The 18,043-nt window shown below is 38.9% G+C and overlaps 1 protein-coding gene across 1 annotated transcript; it reads left to right on the forward strand.

Annotated features, from left to right (window-relative positions):
- Positions 1-7,338: 7,338 nt before the first annotated feature.
- LOC133931463 (muscarinic acetylcholine receptor M4-like) lies at positions 7,339-11,357 on the forward strand. The gene is made up of 5 exons (XM_062378353.1): positions 7,339-7,441; positions 7,652-7,821; positions 9,030-9,325; positions 9,771-10,480; positions 10,761-11,357. Exons 1-5 carry the CDS (start codon positions 7,339-7,341, stop codon positions 11,279-11,281), a joined length of 1,800 nt encoding a protein of 599 aa, XP_062234337.1. The 3' UTR covers positions 11,282-11,357.
- Positions 11,358-18,043: the final 6,686 nt, after the last annotated feature.

Below are 18,043 nucleotides of genomic sequence, written 5' to 3' on the forward strand. Positions count from 1 at the left end.
CCAAATGCAAAAGCAGAACAATCAGTGGATGACTTAGAGGCACACAGAGAGTTTTACTGATGCGTCTGAACACAGAAATAACACAATTGTTGGATTTCAGGGGGGCAGGCAGCTAACAAGAACTTTTCAAACAAACAAAAAGACAGAGCCAGTCAGAGTGGGCAAGCTCTGGACAAGGTGATGGAACCACTAACCAGAATGTCAGCGGTTTAATTTGAGCTGCTCCAGTCTGCATGCTGTTGTATATACTTTTACTTTGTAAGTCAGCTACAAACATCATCTATTGCACTTGGAGAGCGATCTATCTGAGGTTACTACATTTGTATTTCCTAGTGTTGACGCTGATCACAGAAAAACTGTAGACCAGACCATCTCATTTCGGTTCTGTCTTCATGGGCTACGCAGCCCACAAAGACCGCCAAAGGAGGTGGCCCCTGAACTGGGACGCAGCTGTAGGACAGGCAGGAATTCTAGGAAGTAACCAAAAAATAGATAAAGCATCCTTATTTCTAACAGTGTAACTGACACACAATGAATACGGCTGGTAGGAGCATGGCAAACAGCCACACAGGAGCTGGATCCCATTTGAACATATGACACCAGAATTTTACATGTTCATTTCCTCTTGTGTTTATTAGAACTCGGTACAGTGCAGTATGCTATCAAATCGGATGAAGTATGTATTATGACAGAAAAGGTCAAATGGCAGGGCTGACTATTAGATAATTATTTGCTGTGTATAATAGAGTGAAGCTCCAATAAACAGTTAAGATGATTAATGGAATATGTAGTGGGGGCATTATAAAAACACACAATCCTGGTAATGTGGGTTTCACCAATCATGGTCATTAGTGCAGTAGTGAAATTACTTGACTGTACTGTTGAAAGGTGAAAAATGGGACAGAAGTCGATGGTCCACAGAGAAACTGCAGCTGATAAATGAATTTAAAAGTGTTGCTACTTTTAAACTACAAAGTCCTCTATACAAATGATGAATTTACTATCAGAATGATTGCAACAAATGACCATTAGTCAATTTAAAGTCATCAGTTAGTCTTTGAAAAGGGATCGTAAATGAATTCTGTGAGTTTACATGAGGCTCAGGCAGAGTTCTATAGCTGAGAAGTCATACACAATAGGTCAGTGCTGAGGGGAGATCTTACGATCCACATCCTAAAAAGCAAACAGGCTTGTGGGTAAGGAGAAGACTCACTACTGATCATATCATGTAAAAACTCTAGTTTTTATCATCATGCGTTCAAATTTCCAAAAGGAATAGTTCAAGTCACTGAATTAACGATATTTGAGAAGCTAACCTTCAAATAAAAACATATATTGGAGCATACTTTTATGAGACTGTTTTACACTTGTTGAATTTGTTTTATCTTGCCTTGTTTCCGAGTTCGGTCAGGAAGGATGAGGAGGGAGCAACTGTCTGTGGCCACCACATGTAAAACCGTTCCCTTTTTGGGGGGCTGTCCTGCTTTTGCCTCTATTGCACTTTTATTTGCCCCAAAGCAGGTGAAACTGATTCACAGTAAATGGTAAATGGTTTTTTATTTATATAGCGCTTTTCTAGTCTTGATGACCACTCAAAGCGCTTACAGTACAGTTTTTACATTCACCCAAACACACACACATTCATACAGTGCATCTATTCACAGCAATTAGTTATTCTATGGGGGGGGGGGGGCATTCGGAGTTCAGCATCTTGCCCAAGGCATGCAGATGGGTCAGAATGAGGATTGAACTTCCAACCTTCAGGTTGGAGGTCGACCACTCTACCCCTCATCCACAGCCGCCCGGTCACTTGTCCTTCCTAAATGGACAGATTGATATCCCTGAAATTTAACTGACATGGTGTTATGCTGTTCCCTTCAGTTGATTGAGTAGTGTATATAAACAAAGCAACAGACCTGTTATAAAGATGCATCTCAGGTGATCTGTTCACAGTCTTAGCCACAACCAAAGCCAAAGGCAGTGACAAGATCTAGTACATGTCTTTTAGCTGACACTTATTCAAAAAGACTTCTAATTAGTGCATTCAACATCTATGAGGGTTCAGCATCTTGCCCAAAGACACTCCAACAAGGGCTGGGATTTGAGCTGCTGACCATCTGGTTGGAGGGTGACTGCTCTGCTCCCTCAGCTACAGCTGCCGCATCATCTATTATACTGTATGTATCTGGACGCTCAGATTAACAGTGTTATGCTGCGCTGGCTGAACCACTCAGCTCTTGAAAGTCACAGGTAGTTGTGTTTTATCTTCAAAGACAGCATCTGTACAGGGCGTTTAAAAAAAGCTTCATGTCCTAAACACAAATAAGACTTACTGTGTAAAAAACATTCACCATCAGCAGTCCACAGACCCTCATGAGAGGCGAGAGCAGCTAGGTTCAGTCTTTTGTATAATCCATGTGGCAAACCTGGTCCTGTGTTTCCAAAGTACACTGTGTTCACCAGGCACGTGCACAGACATTTTGGGGGGCGGGTGCTCAAACCAAAAAAAAGGGCACCCATCTGCAAAATTATTTGTGAAATTAAAAATAATAGTACTGAATAAATAAATAATGGCTCCCCTTGACCAGGTAGGGTTACTTGTATTACTAGTTGATGGCCTGATCCAAGATAAAAGAGAGCTGCTACCCTTGTTTATGCGGCCACTTAAATGTCTGACGGGTAGCAGCAGCGAGCTAACGCTAGCCGGGCTCCACCGGCCCGGTTAGCTCGCGAGCTAACGCTAGCCGGGGAGCCCCTAGGGAGCTAGGAGAGTCGGGAGATGATGACTATGACGTTTATTTCGGTCGTAATCCAATTCGACCCACTCTAGCGTATCGTTTCTGAAATAGAGGAACCACAATGAATCGCAGGAGTTGTTTATTCCCAGAGTTTTTTTGACGGTAGACATGCCAGATACCAAAATTAACGTGTAGAACCACTACAAAGGTGGAATTTTCATAATATATCCCCTTTAATTACATATTTACTCAATATTTCAAGTATATACATTAAATGTTATAACGTTTTAAATAGCATTTTATTAGACAGGCACTGGCCCACATCTTCCCTTTCTTCCCATTTTTCTCTGCTCACCCCAACTGGTCGAGGCAGGTAGCCGCCCACGTTCACTCTGGTTCAATAGGTTTCTAAAATATTGAATAATAATGCATGTTGTGATTTAGCAGTACACAAATGAAATTTATTTAATCTTGAACTCAACCAAATAGAGACATTGACCCTAATGCTCCACCCCCTCTCCCCCCATATGAACTCGTACAGTCACTTCTGTCATAGATATATCAGAGAGCTTCACTGCAGACTCCAGCAAATCAGTGCTCAAAGGCGGAGCTGGAGGTTCCAGTCACTCATCAGCTGAGCAGTGTGAGCCACAGCAGAGAGAAGCATGCTGCCTGAGCAGAGCCGAGCCTCCTATTAGGATATCATACTCAACACTGGGAACCAGGGTAGAGCTGTAAGTATATTTCATGATTCAGAAAATATATTCACGTTTTTACCATCCATGATCAATTAAGAAAAGACTTTATATTCATTAACCTCCTGAAGTTCAATTTTAGATTTCTCTAAATATAATTTGATTGAGGCCTGTGTATAGTTTTTTTCTTGTGTTGTTCCTATTTTTTGGTCAAAACCAACTGCCAAATTATTGACAACCACCAACTGAAGGCATCGGATCGGACATTATGGAGATCATACTAGGTTTAAACATTTATCTTGCAGCTTGGAATGAAATAATAATAATAATAATAATAATAAGTAAAGGCTAGTATTCATATATTTTACATGTATGCAGAAATGGTTGATGCATCTCAAAAGAAACACAATTACAAACTATTTGACAGCAGAAAAGTGATATGTCCTTATTTGGAAAGGTCTAGATTTTCTTAAAATAATACTTGCTTGCCCAGATGGATACAAATGTCTTATTGCTGGCTGTATTCTCCTGCCTTTCCATTCCACACTGGCCTTGGGGTCATTTCTTCCCCCCAGAGGGAATATCCTTCAGTTGAACAGATTACTGTGAACTTCTCCTAGATTAAGTTTTTCAGTGGATTGTTATCTTGCTCACCTGCAAACATAGATTGTTAAAGCCTCATATTAACTGTGGCTGAAGTTTACAAGACTTTACTCTGAAGGATTCCTGTTTTGTCCCCTGTTACTTACAAAGAAATAGCTTCACAGGCTGTTTGAACAGCTTCTAAAACAAAAAAAAGTGACGCTAAATAATGGACCAGTAGTTTCCTGTCAGTTTTATTAGTTTGTGTAAAGACTAATGAATTCTTCCGACTTGTTGTGATTGGTTATTCCACCTTTCTGTTCTTTCACTCCTTTATCCATTGATTTCAAAATGTTCTAATGTTTTTTTTATTTTTCCCAATATATGGATTAGTAAAACAAATATTTAACCTGCTAGCATAGCTGGAATATTCAGGAGATTGACTGAATTTACTGAAAGTGCATTTTAAAGTGTGTTGCTGATATGTGTAGGAGTGCAGCCCTTCAGATAACAGACTAACCTGTCAAACCCTTTTGTTCCCCAACATCTTGCCCCAGAGAGAAGACATTTCTGAGAAGATATGATGGTTCTGGCTTTAATTAGTACAGCCTGTATTAGTAATGTCATCAATTCTTTACAGGCTATGCTAATCTATGCCAGAATCAGCAATGCAGTGGGAGCTGAGGATTGATTTCTACAATCTAGACATGATGTCTTGGTTGGACTGCGCATGAAACCATGTACAGACAGACAAAAATCATCACTGACTCCAGACTATCTAGTCCCTAGATAGTCTGGAGTCAGTGATGATTGTCGTGGGCCAATGTTGTTTGGTTCATTACCATTATGAAAGAAAACACAATAATGGTTGTTCTGCTGAAGCGGGAATAGAAAAAAAAAAAAGCCTTGATGTAACAGAAGAGTGACGGACTAATACTTTGAATCATCATAAGACATCAGCTTTTGTGTTAAGTTGCCTGTAGTTGTTCAAAAGCAAAGGCGATGCACAAGGCGGTTGTCTTTAGTGGACAAAAGAATAAATCCTGAGATGCTACTTTTATGCTGTATTCTCATCCGGATATTTTTCTATCCTTTCAAAAAATTATGACATTCATAATTTGCATGTTATATTGTGCAATTTCACAGTTAGCAGCCAAGTTACAGGATGACAGTATTTCTAATTTTCCACAAGAATATTGTATTACTGACAGTGCTGCTGTTGGGACAGTAAACGTATGCTTTTCAATACAGGAGCAGGTCGTCCACTAATAAGATGGTTGTTGGTTTGATCCCAGGCTCCTCCAGTCTGTCCAAATGTCCTGAATGATACTGTAGTAAAGTGCTGGTAAAAAAGGACTATATAAATAGTTTAATATACAAAAGTACAATATAAATGGAGTCCATTTATCAATGAAAGGAGGAATACATACATGTTTGTTCTTGTAGGTTTGGCTTGTTGGATAGATTTGTACCCGTTGGTCATACGGAAAGGGTGATGATTCTTAGAACAGAAAAACGTTCCTATGAAGAACTGTCAAGTTTGTGGAAAGTTTTATATTGACAGAAATGGTTTGTGCATTAAGTGATTCTAAGAGAACTTAAGTTTATTAAGTGATGCTGTTTCCAATCAAATCAACGTACATTACCAATCTCTATTGAACTACACAAACTAACTGTAGCTATACTGTTGCATGTACTGTATGTAATATCAGTCAACCAGAACCTGTTTTGCTGGATAATATATCGAAAATGTTCAATGGCTACAGTATACACAACTTCAAACTCTAAACCATGGAACATGACTGCAGGTAGATGGATGGGAGGTACCAAACTACCAACCCCCTGAAGTATGAGTTGTCTTTTGACGGTGATGAGTTTTACCATGTTCAATGTCACCCAGTTTATGTGTAATGTGGCAGAAGAGGGAAGTGAGTGACAGTTTGGTGTGAAGGCACAGTTGTGTCCTATCAACATAGCAGTAAAAACAAGGATTATTGTGTCTTATTAATTAACTTTAAGGGAAAATGTTGTTGATGGAAAGTGGTCTGAGCACTGAGCCTTGGGGTACCACTTGGTTTACAGGGGCTTATTCCGATTTAGATTTCCCAGTTTACTAAACTGCTTACTCTCAGCAAGATACGCTTGGAACTTGGAAATGTACCAGTGAGGCCAAGGTACCCATTCACATGGGTGGTTAGCTGTGGCAGAGAGTATCAAGGGCAGCCCAGACATCAAGTAAAATGAAAGTTAGCAAAACCTGAATTATTGACCTATATAGTCCATATTATACACTTTGTACTGTGTTAACCTCTTAAATCTGATTGTGGGAGTTCACAAAGTTCACATTTGTTTTTGAAGTTGACGGGAAACAATAATTTGGATAACACAATCACGCAATGTCTGGGTCCCAAAGTCATCTATTGGACAGCCCACAGAACACTGAAAACTTGAACCCTGGCAAGTGTATATCCAATTGGTGTTTTGTACATCTTGGTAAAGGTCTGCAAGGTGTTAGTGAAAGTAAAACTATTGCTCTGACGTTACATCATAACCCTTAATATATACTCAGAATCTGTGTCCTCTCTATTTAAATAATTAATTTGTTTATTTTTCTTCACTTCATTTTTTTATTCCTGAGTCTGTCTTTGTCAAGCCTCAGGTTTTCTCCATCTCATTAGTTCTGAAATATGTTTTCTCTGTCCCTAAGTTGCAGATGTATGAGGTTATAACAAGGAGACATCTGTGGTGTAGAAAGGGCCTCTGTGGGATTTATATGGCAGAGATTGGTAGAAGGTTAAGATTGCAGTACCATTTTTAGTGTGTGTGTTTGTGTTTTTAGTTGATTTTTCATTTCCTAGTTCTAAATCTTTGGTGGACCAACATTTCTTGTGAGGATCCAATAGGGTGGCATGTGACGGCCCTCTGATGGAATGCATTTTAAAAACATCACTGGACAACTTAATTGTGTGTCATATTTTGTAATGAAATTTGTTGCGCCGAGGATTTTAATTTGGTGCTAATAATAAATCTATAATAAATGTATCAAACCTTACGCTGCTGGTAGTTAGTAATTCAACTCGTGCAGTGTATGTGTATGTGGCTACTGTGTTCTAATTTAACACAATTTGCAAGAAATGGTAACATGTGCTCTGTTCTTCGTTTTCTCTGTTAAAAATAGTTTTAAACTCTGATAACTCTACTGCTTTTGGTTCAAATGTTTTGTGAAAATGCCAAATGAAACAACACATTAATGAGTCGATTATTTTTCTTTTTATATTTGATAATCACTTTTCCCCCTTTCTTCCAGTTGTCCAAAGGTCGTCATGAACCTGATCTCTAGCTCTACCCCTGCCCAGTTCCTTACCAACAGTTCCCCTGGTATGAGAGACCAGTCTGTTACCAACATATTCAAGCCTGGCATCCTGGGTATGGTCTTCATCACTTAGCACCTCTATTACAACTGAGTAATTCAGATATCATACAGATGTGTGCATATCTCTTAAATATCTTTCTAAAAGCAGTCAATACAGATCCAAATTGATGTGCTAGGGCAAAAATGAGCCAAAATAACCTATACAAGGTATTTCTGAGTATTAAATTAATTTGTATTTAATGTATGTTTCTCCTCTTCTGCAGGTGGCTCTTATCAGGAGTTGACCATGTTATCTGACAGTGTTGGAGAGTGGCAGCATAATGTCAGTCATGGTGCAATACAAGGAGGAAACTTCACAGATTCGTCACTTAACATGACATTAATGCCACCAGCAGAGAGATTTGAACCTTTGGGAGGACATACGATCTTGGAGGTAACAATCAGCTACAGTTATTGGTAAAGCTTTTCTTACGGCATCAATTTAAATCAATACTTAGCTAATAGTTTTTTAATGACGAAGACATCAACAAGCCATTACTAGCATTAGACATGACAATGTCTAAATTATTCCTCATATTGCTCACTTTCACATTTTTTCACGATAACAACATGCACAGGGTAGTTTTGTGTCTCATGTGTGAAGATCTGGCTTTAGTTTCAGGGAATTCCTGCTACTACACAAACATTCATCTGGGCTCCTCACATGGCTGCTCTAATCTGCAGGAATGTATGGCTCATTTGAAACAGTTGTTTATCGTTGGCTCTCTAGGATAAGCTTCTCATTCATCAAAATCTTTTCCCATAATACTTTCTTTTGCTATCAATTAGAATTTAAAACAAAATATGTTTAGCGATGGAAAGCTTGTAAAGTAATATATTTATGATATCTTCATAGATTAGTCAATGGCATTAAAAGAAAGAATCATCTGCATAAAATTGTGAAGAAATGCCCAGCTTTATATGATTCATATGAACAGTGAACAGAAGAGGACCCACAACTGACCCTTGTTGGACCTCTAAAGTGACTTAAACAGCACTTTTTTTTAAAATGACTTATTGCTTGTCCTGAAAGGTACCTATAAAGTCTTTGAATTCGTCATGAACTTAAAAGGGCAGTTAAGACATTAATATTCCTTACAACTAAAGGGGGCTTTGTAAGGTCTAAATGATCACTGGTGGAGATGGAATACTTGTCCTCAGACTACTGCTATTTAAGATAAGCTCAGATATCAAAGATGTTTTAAAAAATGCTGCAGTGTTGCTCTTTACAAAAAAAGGAAATACAAACGTCCATGGTTATTGTCATTCACTAGAGGGTTTCTCATAATAAAGGGGTTTTCTTTTTGCTTCAATAAAGGTCTGCAGTACATATTCTTTTGCTTAATTGGGTAGAAATGCATGTTTGTATAATTCATCTCAGTGCTGTCTTGTAATCCTCATTATTTCAGTTTGATTTGTCTAAGGTTATTAAATTTGTCACCATCCCAATAAAACAGTGTTTACTGCTCAATAGCATTTCCAGTTAATATAACACGGTGCTCCTATTATGGAAACCACCAAAATCCCCCACAGTTTTACACATTGCAATGTACTTAACTACTACCTTCTTTGTTCTCTTTCCTCTCACCTCTTCTTCTGTAGGTCATCATAATTGTCTTCCTCACTGGATCACTTTCTCTTATGACTGTGGTTGGCAACATCCTAGTAATGGTGTCATTCAAGATCAATAAGGCACTGAAGACAGTGAACAACTACTACCTCCTGAGCCTGGCATTTGCTGACCTGACCATTGGTACACTGTCAATGAACCTGTATACCACCTACATCATTATGGACCAGTGGGCTCTGGGGCCAGTGGTTTGTGACTTGTGGCTCGCAATTGACTACGTGGCAAGTAACGCCTCAGTCATGAACCTGCTTGTCATCAGCTTTGACAGGTAGTAAGATGTGATGTCTTTATTTTTTTTTAAATTATTACATATAAACCTGTTTCTGGAAAGCTTCGTGAAAAAGTGATATAATGATACAAAAAAACACGACCAATGGACACTGGTATCTATTCGAGGATTAGTTACCAACAAAGGGTTATTGGTTATTGAGTAGATCACAGTACCCAAATCTTCTTCAAAGAAGCTTTTCCGTGTGGTCTCACAAAGGAAATGTGTTTAGAGCTTAAATGAAGTTAGAGTATGTTTATTCTAAAAAGTATCTACATACATAATAACTTTGTTAAAGTAATCAATCAATCAGATCACAATTGCAGTAATGTGAGTAACACATCTCCACTCCTTTAGACAGTGGACATTAGTAGAAAGTAATCCACACTACTGTGACAATTACTGTCTAAGTATTCAGTTGCATACTTCATTTCTGTCTTCTCAGGTATTTCTCTGTGACCAGACCTTTGACCTACCGGGCCAAGCGCACAACTAAGCGGGCAATGACCATGATTTCATTAGCCTGGTCCGTCTCTTTTATTCTGTGGGCCCCAGCCATCTTGTTCTGGCAGTACATTGTGGGTGAACGGACAGTCCAGCCTAACGAGTGTTACATCCAGTTCCTGTCAGAGCCGATCATTACTTTCTGCACTGCTATTGCTGCATTCTACTTGCCGGTGACTATTATGGCATTCCTGTTTTGGAAGATCTATCAGACGACAGAAAAGCGACAGAAAGATATGCAAGGTCTCAAGGCGTCTGGGCCAAGCAACAAACCAGGCCAGGCTCAGAATCAGGGGAGCGGAAGTGGAGGTGAAAGTGCAACTAACAGCCAGAAGAAGATCTCCTCAGCCATGCTGCGCCAGATGAGCTCCCAAAGCTCTAGCAGCTATGAGTTAAATCAGCTGGCTTCAGAGAAGAACAACAAGGACAATGCCAGCGTAACCGGACACAGAGGGAGATGTGGCGCGCTTTTTTTTCAGTTAATATCACTGTTGCCAGGTCGCCATGCATCCAAGAGGTCCATCAACACCAAGGCAAATACAGAGGCTGGGGCAGAGCATAGCAGCTGTGATAGTATTAACAACAATGAAGTCGGTGTCGCAGGTGACCAGTCAGGTTCAGAGGAGGAAGCTGATGGTGCACAACAATCAGGTTTGACTAATCCCTGTTGAGACATTATTTGCATGATACGTAAATACCGCAAGTATATGAAGGGACGGCTGTGGCTGAGGTGTAGAATGGTCGTCCTCCAACCAGAAAGTCGACTATTCGATCCTCAGTCTTCCTCATCTGCATGCCGAAGTGTCCTTGGGCAAGATACTGAACCCCTAAATGGCCCCTCATAGATGTTTAATGCACTAATTGTCACTTTGGATAAAAGTGACATGTGATACAATGATCTATCTATCTATCTATCTATCTATCTATCTAGATGGCAAGAAAGCTGGGAAGGTGAAGATGAACAAGGATAAACAGTCATCGTCATCCATCAAAAGTCAAAATAAGTCCCAATCAAACTCTGTTACCTCGTCGGCTTCTGACCAGTCACCTGCAGCCATCACCATGAAAGATGCAGCCATGGCCAAACGCTTTGCCTCTAAGGCCAAGACGGAGATCAATAAGCGTAAGAATGAAAAAAAGGCTAACGAGAGAAAAGCAGCACGGACACTCAGTGCGATTCTGTTTGTCTTCATTACGACATGGCTACCATATAACATCATGGTGTTGGTCAACACTTTCTGTCAGGACTGCATCCCTGGGACTCTTTGGGCATTGGGCTACTGGTTGTGTTATGTGAACAGCACCATCAACCCCATGTGTTATGCCCTCTGTAACAAGACTTTCCGTACAACATTTAGGGATATTTTGATGTGCAAGTGGGATCAAAGGAAAAATAAGTCTCATTTTCAACAAAAGAATGCTGTTGCTTTCCGAAAGAAAGACCCAATGTAAAGTGCATTGGCAAATTATGAGTTGGATCTGTATTTGAATCATTTCCAGAGCTGCAAGCAGCATACAGTCTCGTCTTTCAGGGAAAAGATGCTGAATTTGTTATGGTTAGGTCCTGTCCATGATACTGTATCTTGACAGCTTCTGGTCAAATTTGAAATGGATATTAATGTCCTCAGAGGATCATTCCTAATATATTGGTGACCAGCTGATCTTAAGGTAGAACATCGTCACTTCAAAATTATGACACTGACAACAAACAATTTCACATTTCAAAAACAAATCAGTAGATTTTAAAGTTGTGAATATACATGGTCCTCAGAGTGTGAACCAGAGGGCTCATGGTGGCCCCCACCTTATTTTTGGTAGAGCAGTAAGACCAAAAGTAACATTGGGTATACATCAAATCTGAAAATGTGTAGCAGCTATCCAATCTATCAAATATGACTGACAGGTTCAAAAATTTACTGAGAATTTTCATCATCCCAAAGGATAACACATTTATATTTTAGGGCACTTGGGTGAGCTCAATGCAAGGGTCAGCATTAGGCCCATGATTTCACCATATTTAATCTTAATATTCAGCTTGAAATGTGGAGGATAAAGATGTTCCAGACTTGAGCCCTACACAGGGTGGACTTGTAACCTTGGGCCTGTGCTGTTTATTTTAACAGGGTTTTTAGCTTTGCGACAATGTTGTATTTAATTCTTTCCCTGCTCTGCTGTGAACAATGGAATGAAAGTTTGATGTGTTTTAGGAAGTGGATTTCGTCTTCTTCCTCTTTTGGATTAACAGCTTTGTGGAATTATTTGTCAAAATGAAAGCAGCCCGGCTGTTATTTGTTTTTAATACCGATGTTACCAGGGCAATTTAGAGCTCAGCTTAATATGTTTGGTTTTCATTGTATATATTAAATAGTTTTAAATTTCTATAAAACTACATGAAAGAGAATAGCTCAGTTTATCTCAAATGTTTTTCAAGATTACTTATAAAACATGGACAGAAAATACACAGAGAATCAATCATTTGTGGCTTATGGTTTATTTCATATCAAAATATAGCCCTGAAAAAACCATAACCAGGATGTTGGCTATAGCATTGACTGAGTTGCCAGTTTATTAGGTACACCTAACTAATTAGTGGAAACTATTTTCAAGATGTGTTGATGCATCTTTATAGTTGTGTTGCAGGCAGTAGTTTATGCTTCTGTTGAACTGCAATGTGTTATTCAACCAACCAGTACTGATGTAAATGGAACTGAATAGGTGGTAGTTAGTCTTACCAAAAACTGACTACTACTGTAAGAGCCAACATGTCTAAATACACTCTTATTGACTCTAATCAGTATCGTTTAGTGAAGAGAGACAATAGGGTTAGGGTTAACCCTAACCCTAACCTTGTGTTTTGTTACTCAATTAACCCTAACCCTAAACTTTATTTAACACCTTTCAAAACAGAGTTTCAATGTGCTTTACAGGAGTGAAAATGGAAAATTGAAAGCCATTAATGGGAAATAATTTAAATGCACAAATTAAGAAACAATTAAAAAAGATAAGCAAAGATAACATGATAAAATAAAACTATTTAAAGATCAGAACGAGCAGAACGCACAGTGCTTCGCACACGTGTCTTTTAAAAGGATAAGGTCTTGGCCATATACATTAATTAAGTCATTTAAAGAATATAATAATTTATAGAAGACGCCATTATAGCAAATTATTGTTGATACCTTGGATGAGTGATTATAAATTATTAATATTTAAGATTTACTGTAGTGGTGTTTGTGTGAAGCTGTCCAGATGATGATGAATGTATTGTCAACTGACAAATACAAGTAAATATAGATTACAGTGTGGCAATGAGCCTTATCCCATTAAATTGTAATTGTTTATTTGTGAAAATACCATAGAATAGTGTGTCCAGTTTACATTTGGAAAACAAGCAGAGTGGATGGCTTGTCGGACGCTCAATGGCTCTGTTCACTGGGAGTGTTCACTTCAAAACCAGTGTTTGGAAAAATCAAAAAAGGAACATTGTGAGTTGCCATTGGAAGGACAGAAATAATTTTTGAAAACATCATCTAAACTTGTTTAGTTTTTATATTTCACTGTGGGTTTGTATCACGGGTAGAAGTGACACTAAGTGAAGAGTGAAAATGCACGACCGACACAGTATCATCACATTTTTAAACTGCAGAAATAGCAAGTCAGGTTGCTCGTGTAGGAATGAAAAAGGTTTTGCAACACTGTCCAACTATAAATAACTTTTTTCATGTTCATTCTGCATTGCACTGTGGGAATTGTAAACAGTACACTCAGAAATTCATACAAGCAAGATTTATTCTGGGCAAGTTGTGTTCTCTGTCTACCAATCACAGTTTATCCTGAAGGTTTGGTGTATCTCTATCCATCTTAAATGTTTTACTGAAGTTGTTTATTAAGTCACAGATCAATCCTGTTTTCAGTCTTCTCTTGCAATACAAACCACAGATGAAATGAAATAAGCTCTGTTTAGGTTTCTACTTGGATGATTAAACAAATGAAAACACAGCACTAACAAACAGGACCCATGTGCCACATGACACACTACAGAGGCTTTAGTTATCTCTCATCCTCCACCGCTGTTTTCACAAATGACTATGATGATAGAGAGTGTCTGTGTGTTACACAGTGACCACTTTGCACTTAAGTGTATATGTGTGCAGCTCAACTCTGTCCCAAAAAAAACGTTAATTTTTGCTTTGTTGTTCACATGTTAATAAAAGCTGTGTAGCAATAAACTGAAATGAACAAATAACCTTTAACACCTTTACTTTTATGATTGCTGGAAGTATAAATCACATTTACATAGATGTATTAAAATTCATACATACAATATTCTGACATGTTATGTTCCACTGCTGCCGCTCTGCTTCATGGTCACAGTGCAATAGCGCCATCCTGTGGCTTACAGAAAAACTTGAATTCTTACTTCATAGACTAAAGTGAATACTTTTGTACACATGACAGTCATAAAATACGGAATCGTTTGTTCAATAACTAACCCATGGTATTCGCTTACTCTAAACACGAGTTATGATCTGAAGAAGATACTTCCACCATATGTGTTATTTCTTAGAGCAGTAAATACTGCACAGTGACTAAATGTGTCCAGAGTGAGTTTTGAGGCCTTTTATGAGCAAGTTTCATCTTTGATTTTCATGCGTAAAATTTGATTTGTTTGAACAATCCTGCTTTTTTAGATTTTTGATGTTGAAGTTCAAGATTGCTGTTAGGGATTTTCAGGTTTGTAGATAGAACAATTTCACAATAAGATCAGCGGATTCAGAACAGTGCACTTGAGTCCACACTAACAGTGGGTCACATCACTCCAGTTCTCAGATCCTGGCTAAGGGGCAATAGAACCAATTTCAAAATTGCTGCTGTTAAAGCAAGATTTTTTACACAGATTTTTCTAGATTTGTTTGAGGTTGTTAAGTTGCTATATCTAGATTGTTTGAGGTTTAAAAAAAAAACAACAACATGGAAAAACCAAATGTTATAACTTCCTTCTATCAACATGCACACGTAGGCACGCGCGCAGCCACATCCTGTGAGAGCAGGATTTTGTGTTAAATAATCTGAAGATGACTTCAGGAAGTCCTGCTCTCAATCTGAAAGACCATGCACAGTCTTGAATGAAGATGGGGAAATAAATCATAAAAAGGGCCAGTCCACACTCGAATAGCCCTTCATTGTGCCTAGATTGGCTCTGCATGTGCTCAAACCGGCACTAGCAAGGCAAATCTAAACAAAAGTGGGGCTATTTGAGTTCCAATGGGTTTTGATTGAGAAACAATACATCACAATAAGTGTCACTTTACTTAGTGTGACTCCTGTTTAGTCTTAAATGTCAGTAGAGGTGAACTTCAATGATAAAGCCAACAGTCAGTGTGGGTCAAAGTGCCATAACAGGCTGGTTTATTCAAAAGTTAATTAAAAGTTGCTATAGTGGTAAGGCACACCAGCAAAATTGTATTTGTACAGCCCATATTCACAATTTGTCTCATAGGGCTTTAACATTGTGTGCCATCCTCTGCCCTTAACATGACTAAGTAAAAACTACAAAAAAAAAACTATTAACAGGGTAAAAAAGAACATAGAAACCTCAGAAAGAGCCACGTGTGAGGGATCCCTCTCCCAGGACGGACAGAAGTGCAATAGATGTAAAATGTAAAGGAGAACATCAGGATAAACCTTTTAGCAGCATTGATAAGGGTAAACATTTTGAAGCATAACTGAAGGTCAATGAATTGATTGATTATTGTCAGTAATGGTCAAGTATCTGAGGAGAAATACTATACGTCAAGCAGTCCAGCTCCAATCACAGTATATGGTCAGCAGCCAGCAAGTTCATGATCCACCATCAAGATCAGATGCCACTATGATCCACAGTCATTGTCCACTGCCGCCAATTAGGATCCATCATCAGCACCATTACGATTTCTGATACGCAATCCACAGATCGTAATCCATGATGTGGCCACATTCACGGCCCTGGATCTGCGGACGATAAGGCAAAGGGACAGTGGTGAAGAAATCAAGTCAGTAATGTATTAATGAGACATACATTTCTTTGATGTGATAACGATGGAGAAGAGGAAGGAGAAGCTGGAAAGAGAAGCTCCATGTGCCATGTTTCCCCCGACCTTCTACGCCCTATATCAGTATAACTATATACTAGGTCTAATAGACAAAACTGTGCCAGCTCTAACTATAAGCTTTATCAAAATGGAAGGTTTTAAGCCCACTCTTAAAAACGTAGAGATGGTTCACTGGAAGTATGCTATCGTAAGAAACAAAAAAACTATACACATTTTACCATTTTCCCGCCCTAACAGAAAACACTTAACCGACTACAAGTGCCACAGCAAACCACAAATCAACATGTGAACTTCCACTGCACCAGCCAATCCTGTGACTGGGGGCCAACAGCAGCTATAGCACTAAAAGAGACATTAAGGCAGAATAACACTATGCTTAAACTACAGGAAATACAAAATAAACGGCAACCAGCATTTTGCCCGTTAAATAAACAGCAAGTTATTTTTAGTTTAATCGCCTAACACAGTTATGACCCTTTACAAAAGAAACAATATAAATAGCAAGACCTCAACACATACAATATTTACATTAATAAATTCCAATACCTCAGGGTGCATTTGCAGCCCTACATTACCCCAACTATCACCCTTTTCAGATTAAAACAAAAGTTTGTTTGGTTTACCAAGGACACGTGCACAGGCAGGATAGCCAGAGCAGGCATGAATGCTGACACACACCTGAGCTCAATCGGCCTTTTAACTGCTGAGATGCTCTCCCTTGATTTGCCAAATTGTGCCTTTGTCCTAGTGTCCCCCTGCTACAATATCTCTAGTCCTTCTATTCTGTAAGGCAGGGGTTTTCAACTGGTTTGTCCCAGGGACCACCATTCTGACAATAATATATAAAATAATCCGCGGCCCACTGAAGTGGCTGCGTGCGTGCCTACGTGTGCATGTTGATAGAAGGAAGTTATAACATTTGTTTTTTCCATGTTGTTGTTTTCTTTTTAAACCTCAAACAATCTAGATATTTCTACTTAACAACCTCAAACAAATCTAGAAACATCTGTGTAAAAAACAACAATAACGGTGGATTTTCAGTGCTTAAGAAAAAATTTTAAATGCAGTTTGTAGTTGTACTGCACCTCAAAACCATATGTACATCAATATATAACGTTCATGACTTAAATGTACAGCTACAGTACAATTTTTTGGACAAATGCGTCAAGATTTTTGTAGAGCTGTTCAACTTGTTAAGCCCCCACAAAAACATCTGTGAGGTACGCCAGCAAGCCGGTTTCAAGGTTCCCCTCATCACCTTTAAATTATTTTAGACATATTTTTCTTATTTTAGATATTTTTCACGATATTCAAGAGTAATCTGGAAATGTTTTAGGGTTAGGGTTAGCGAATTTCGCGGACTCCCTGCAATGCCGTCGCGGACCACCAGGGGGTCGTGGACCCCTGGTTGAAAACTCCTGCTGTAAGGGGATGTTAAATCAGTTGGCTTGATTTTCAACAGAATAACAATACAATTCAATGAGGGCAACTTGTTTACTAACGAGAGCCACATGTCATAAACTCTGAGTGTATGTTTATTGTTACAAGTTTATATTTCTGACCCGAATGTTTCTGCACTTGTAATTTTCCCTGTTCTGCCAGTGCTCTATGAAGCAAAGGATATGACAAGAGGGAACATATTATCATAATCAAGCTGAAATTCTATTCAAAACTAATCTATCATAAAAAAATAATTGATTCATCCATCTACATTTCTGTTTACAACTGGGCAACCCTTTCTAGTCTTAAACACTCACAGTGCTTTATTCAACATTCACCCAATTTTAACACAGCGCTTCAGGACTTGTGAAATGCTTTTGGAATTTGAAAAAAACAATAACCTCTTTATTAGAGTGCAGCCTACACTTAACACTATGGGGTATACGGCCATCAGTGTAGGAATCATGGGAAACGTAGTGAAGAATGGTGCACTTGGCTACACTGGCAGACTGTATGCAAGGCTAAGAGGAGGGGGTGCATTTCCAACCCCCGCCTCCAGTCCACTCAGCCGCCAGCACAGTCGCAGTATCTGGCAGCATCTTTATTTCTCTCAGCAAACCTGGCTTTGTGTCCCCATTCCAGTGGCTCTCCATCTCCCCCAGATTCCTCCCCTTCAGACCTC

The sequence above is a fragment of the Platichthys flesus genome, chromosome 20, assembly GCF_949316205.1.
Source record: "Platichthys flesus chromosome 20, fPlaFle2.1, whole genome shotgun sequence".
Classification (NCBI taxonomy): domain Eukaryota; kingdom Metazoa; phylum Chordata; class Actinopteri; order Pleuronectiformes; family Pleuronectidae; genus Platichthys; species Platichthys flesus.

Bases quoted from the DNA above. Each gene is read 5' to 3' on its own strand.
- LOC133931463 (XM_062378353.1), top strand. From the start codon at position 7,339: ATGAACCTGATCTCTAGCTCTACCCCTGCCCAGTTCCTTACCAACAGT. The intron at 7,822-9,029 runs GTAACAATCAGC...CTTCTTCTGTAG, and splicing joins GAGGACATACGATCTTGGAG to GTCATCATAATTGTCTTCCT. The intron at 9,326-9,770 runs GTAGTAAGATGT...CTGTCTTCTCAG, and splicing joins CTTGTCATCAGCTTTGACAG to GTATTTCTCTGTGACCAGAC.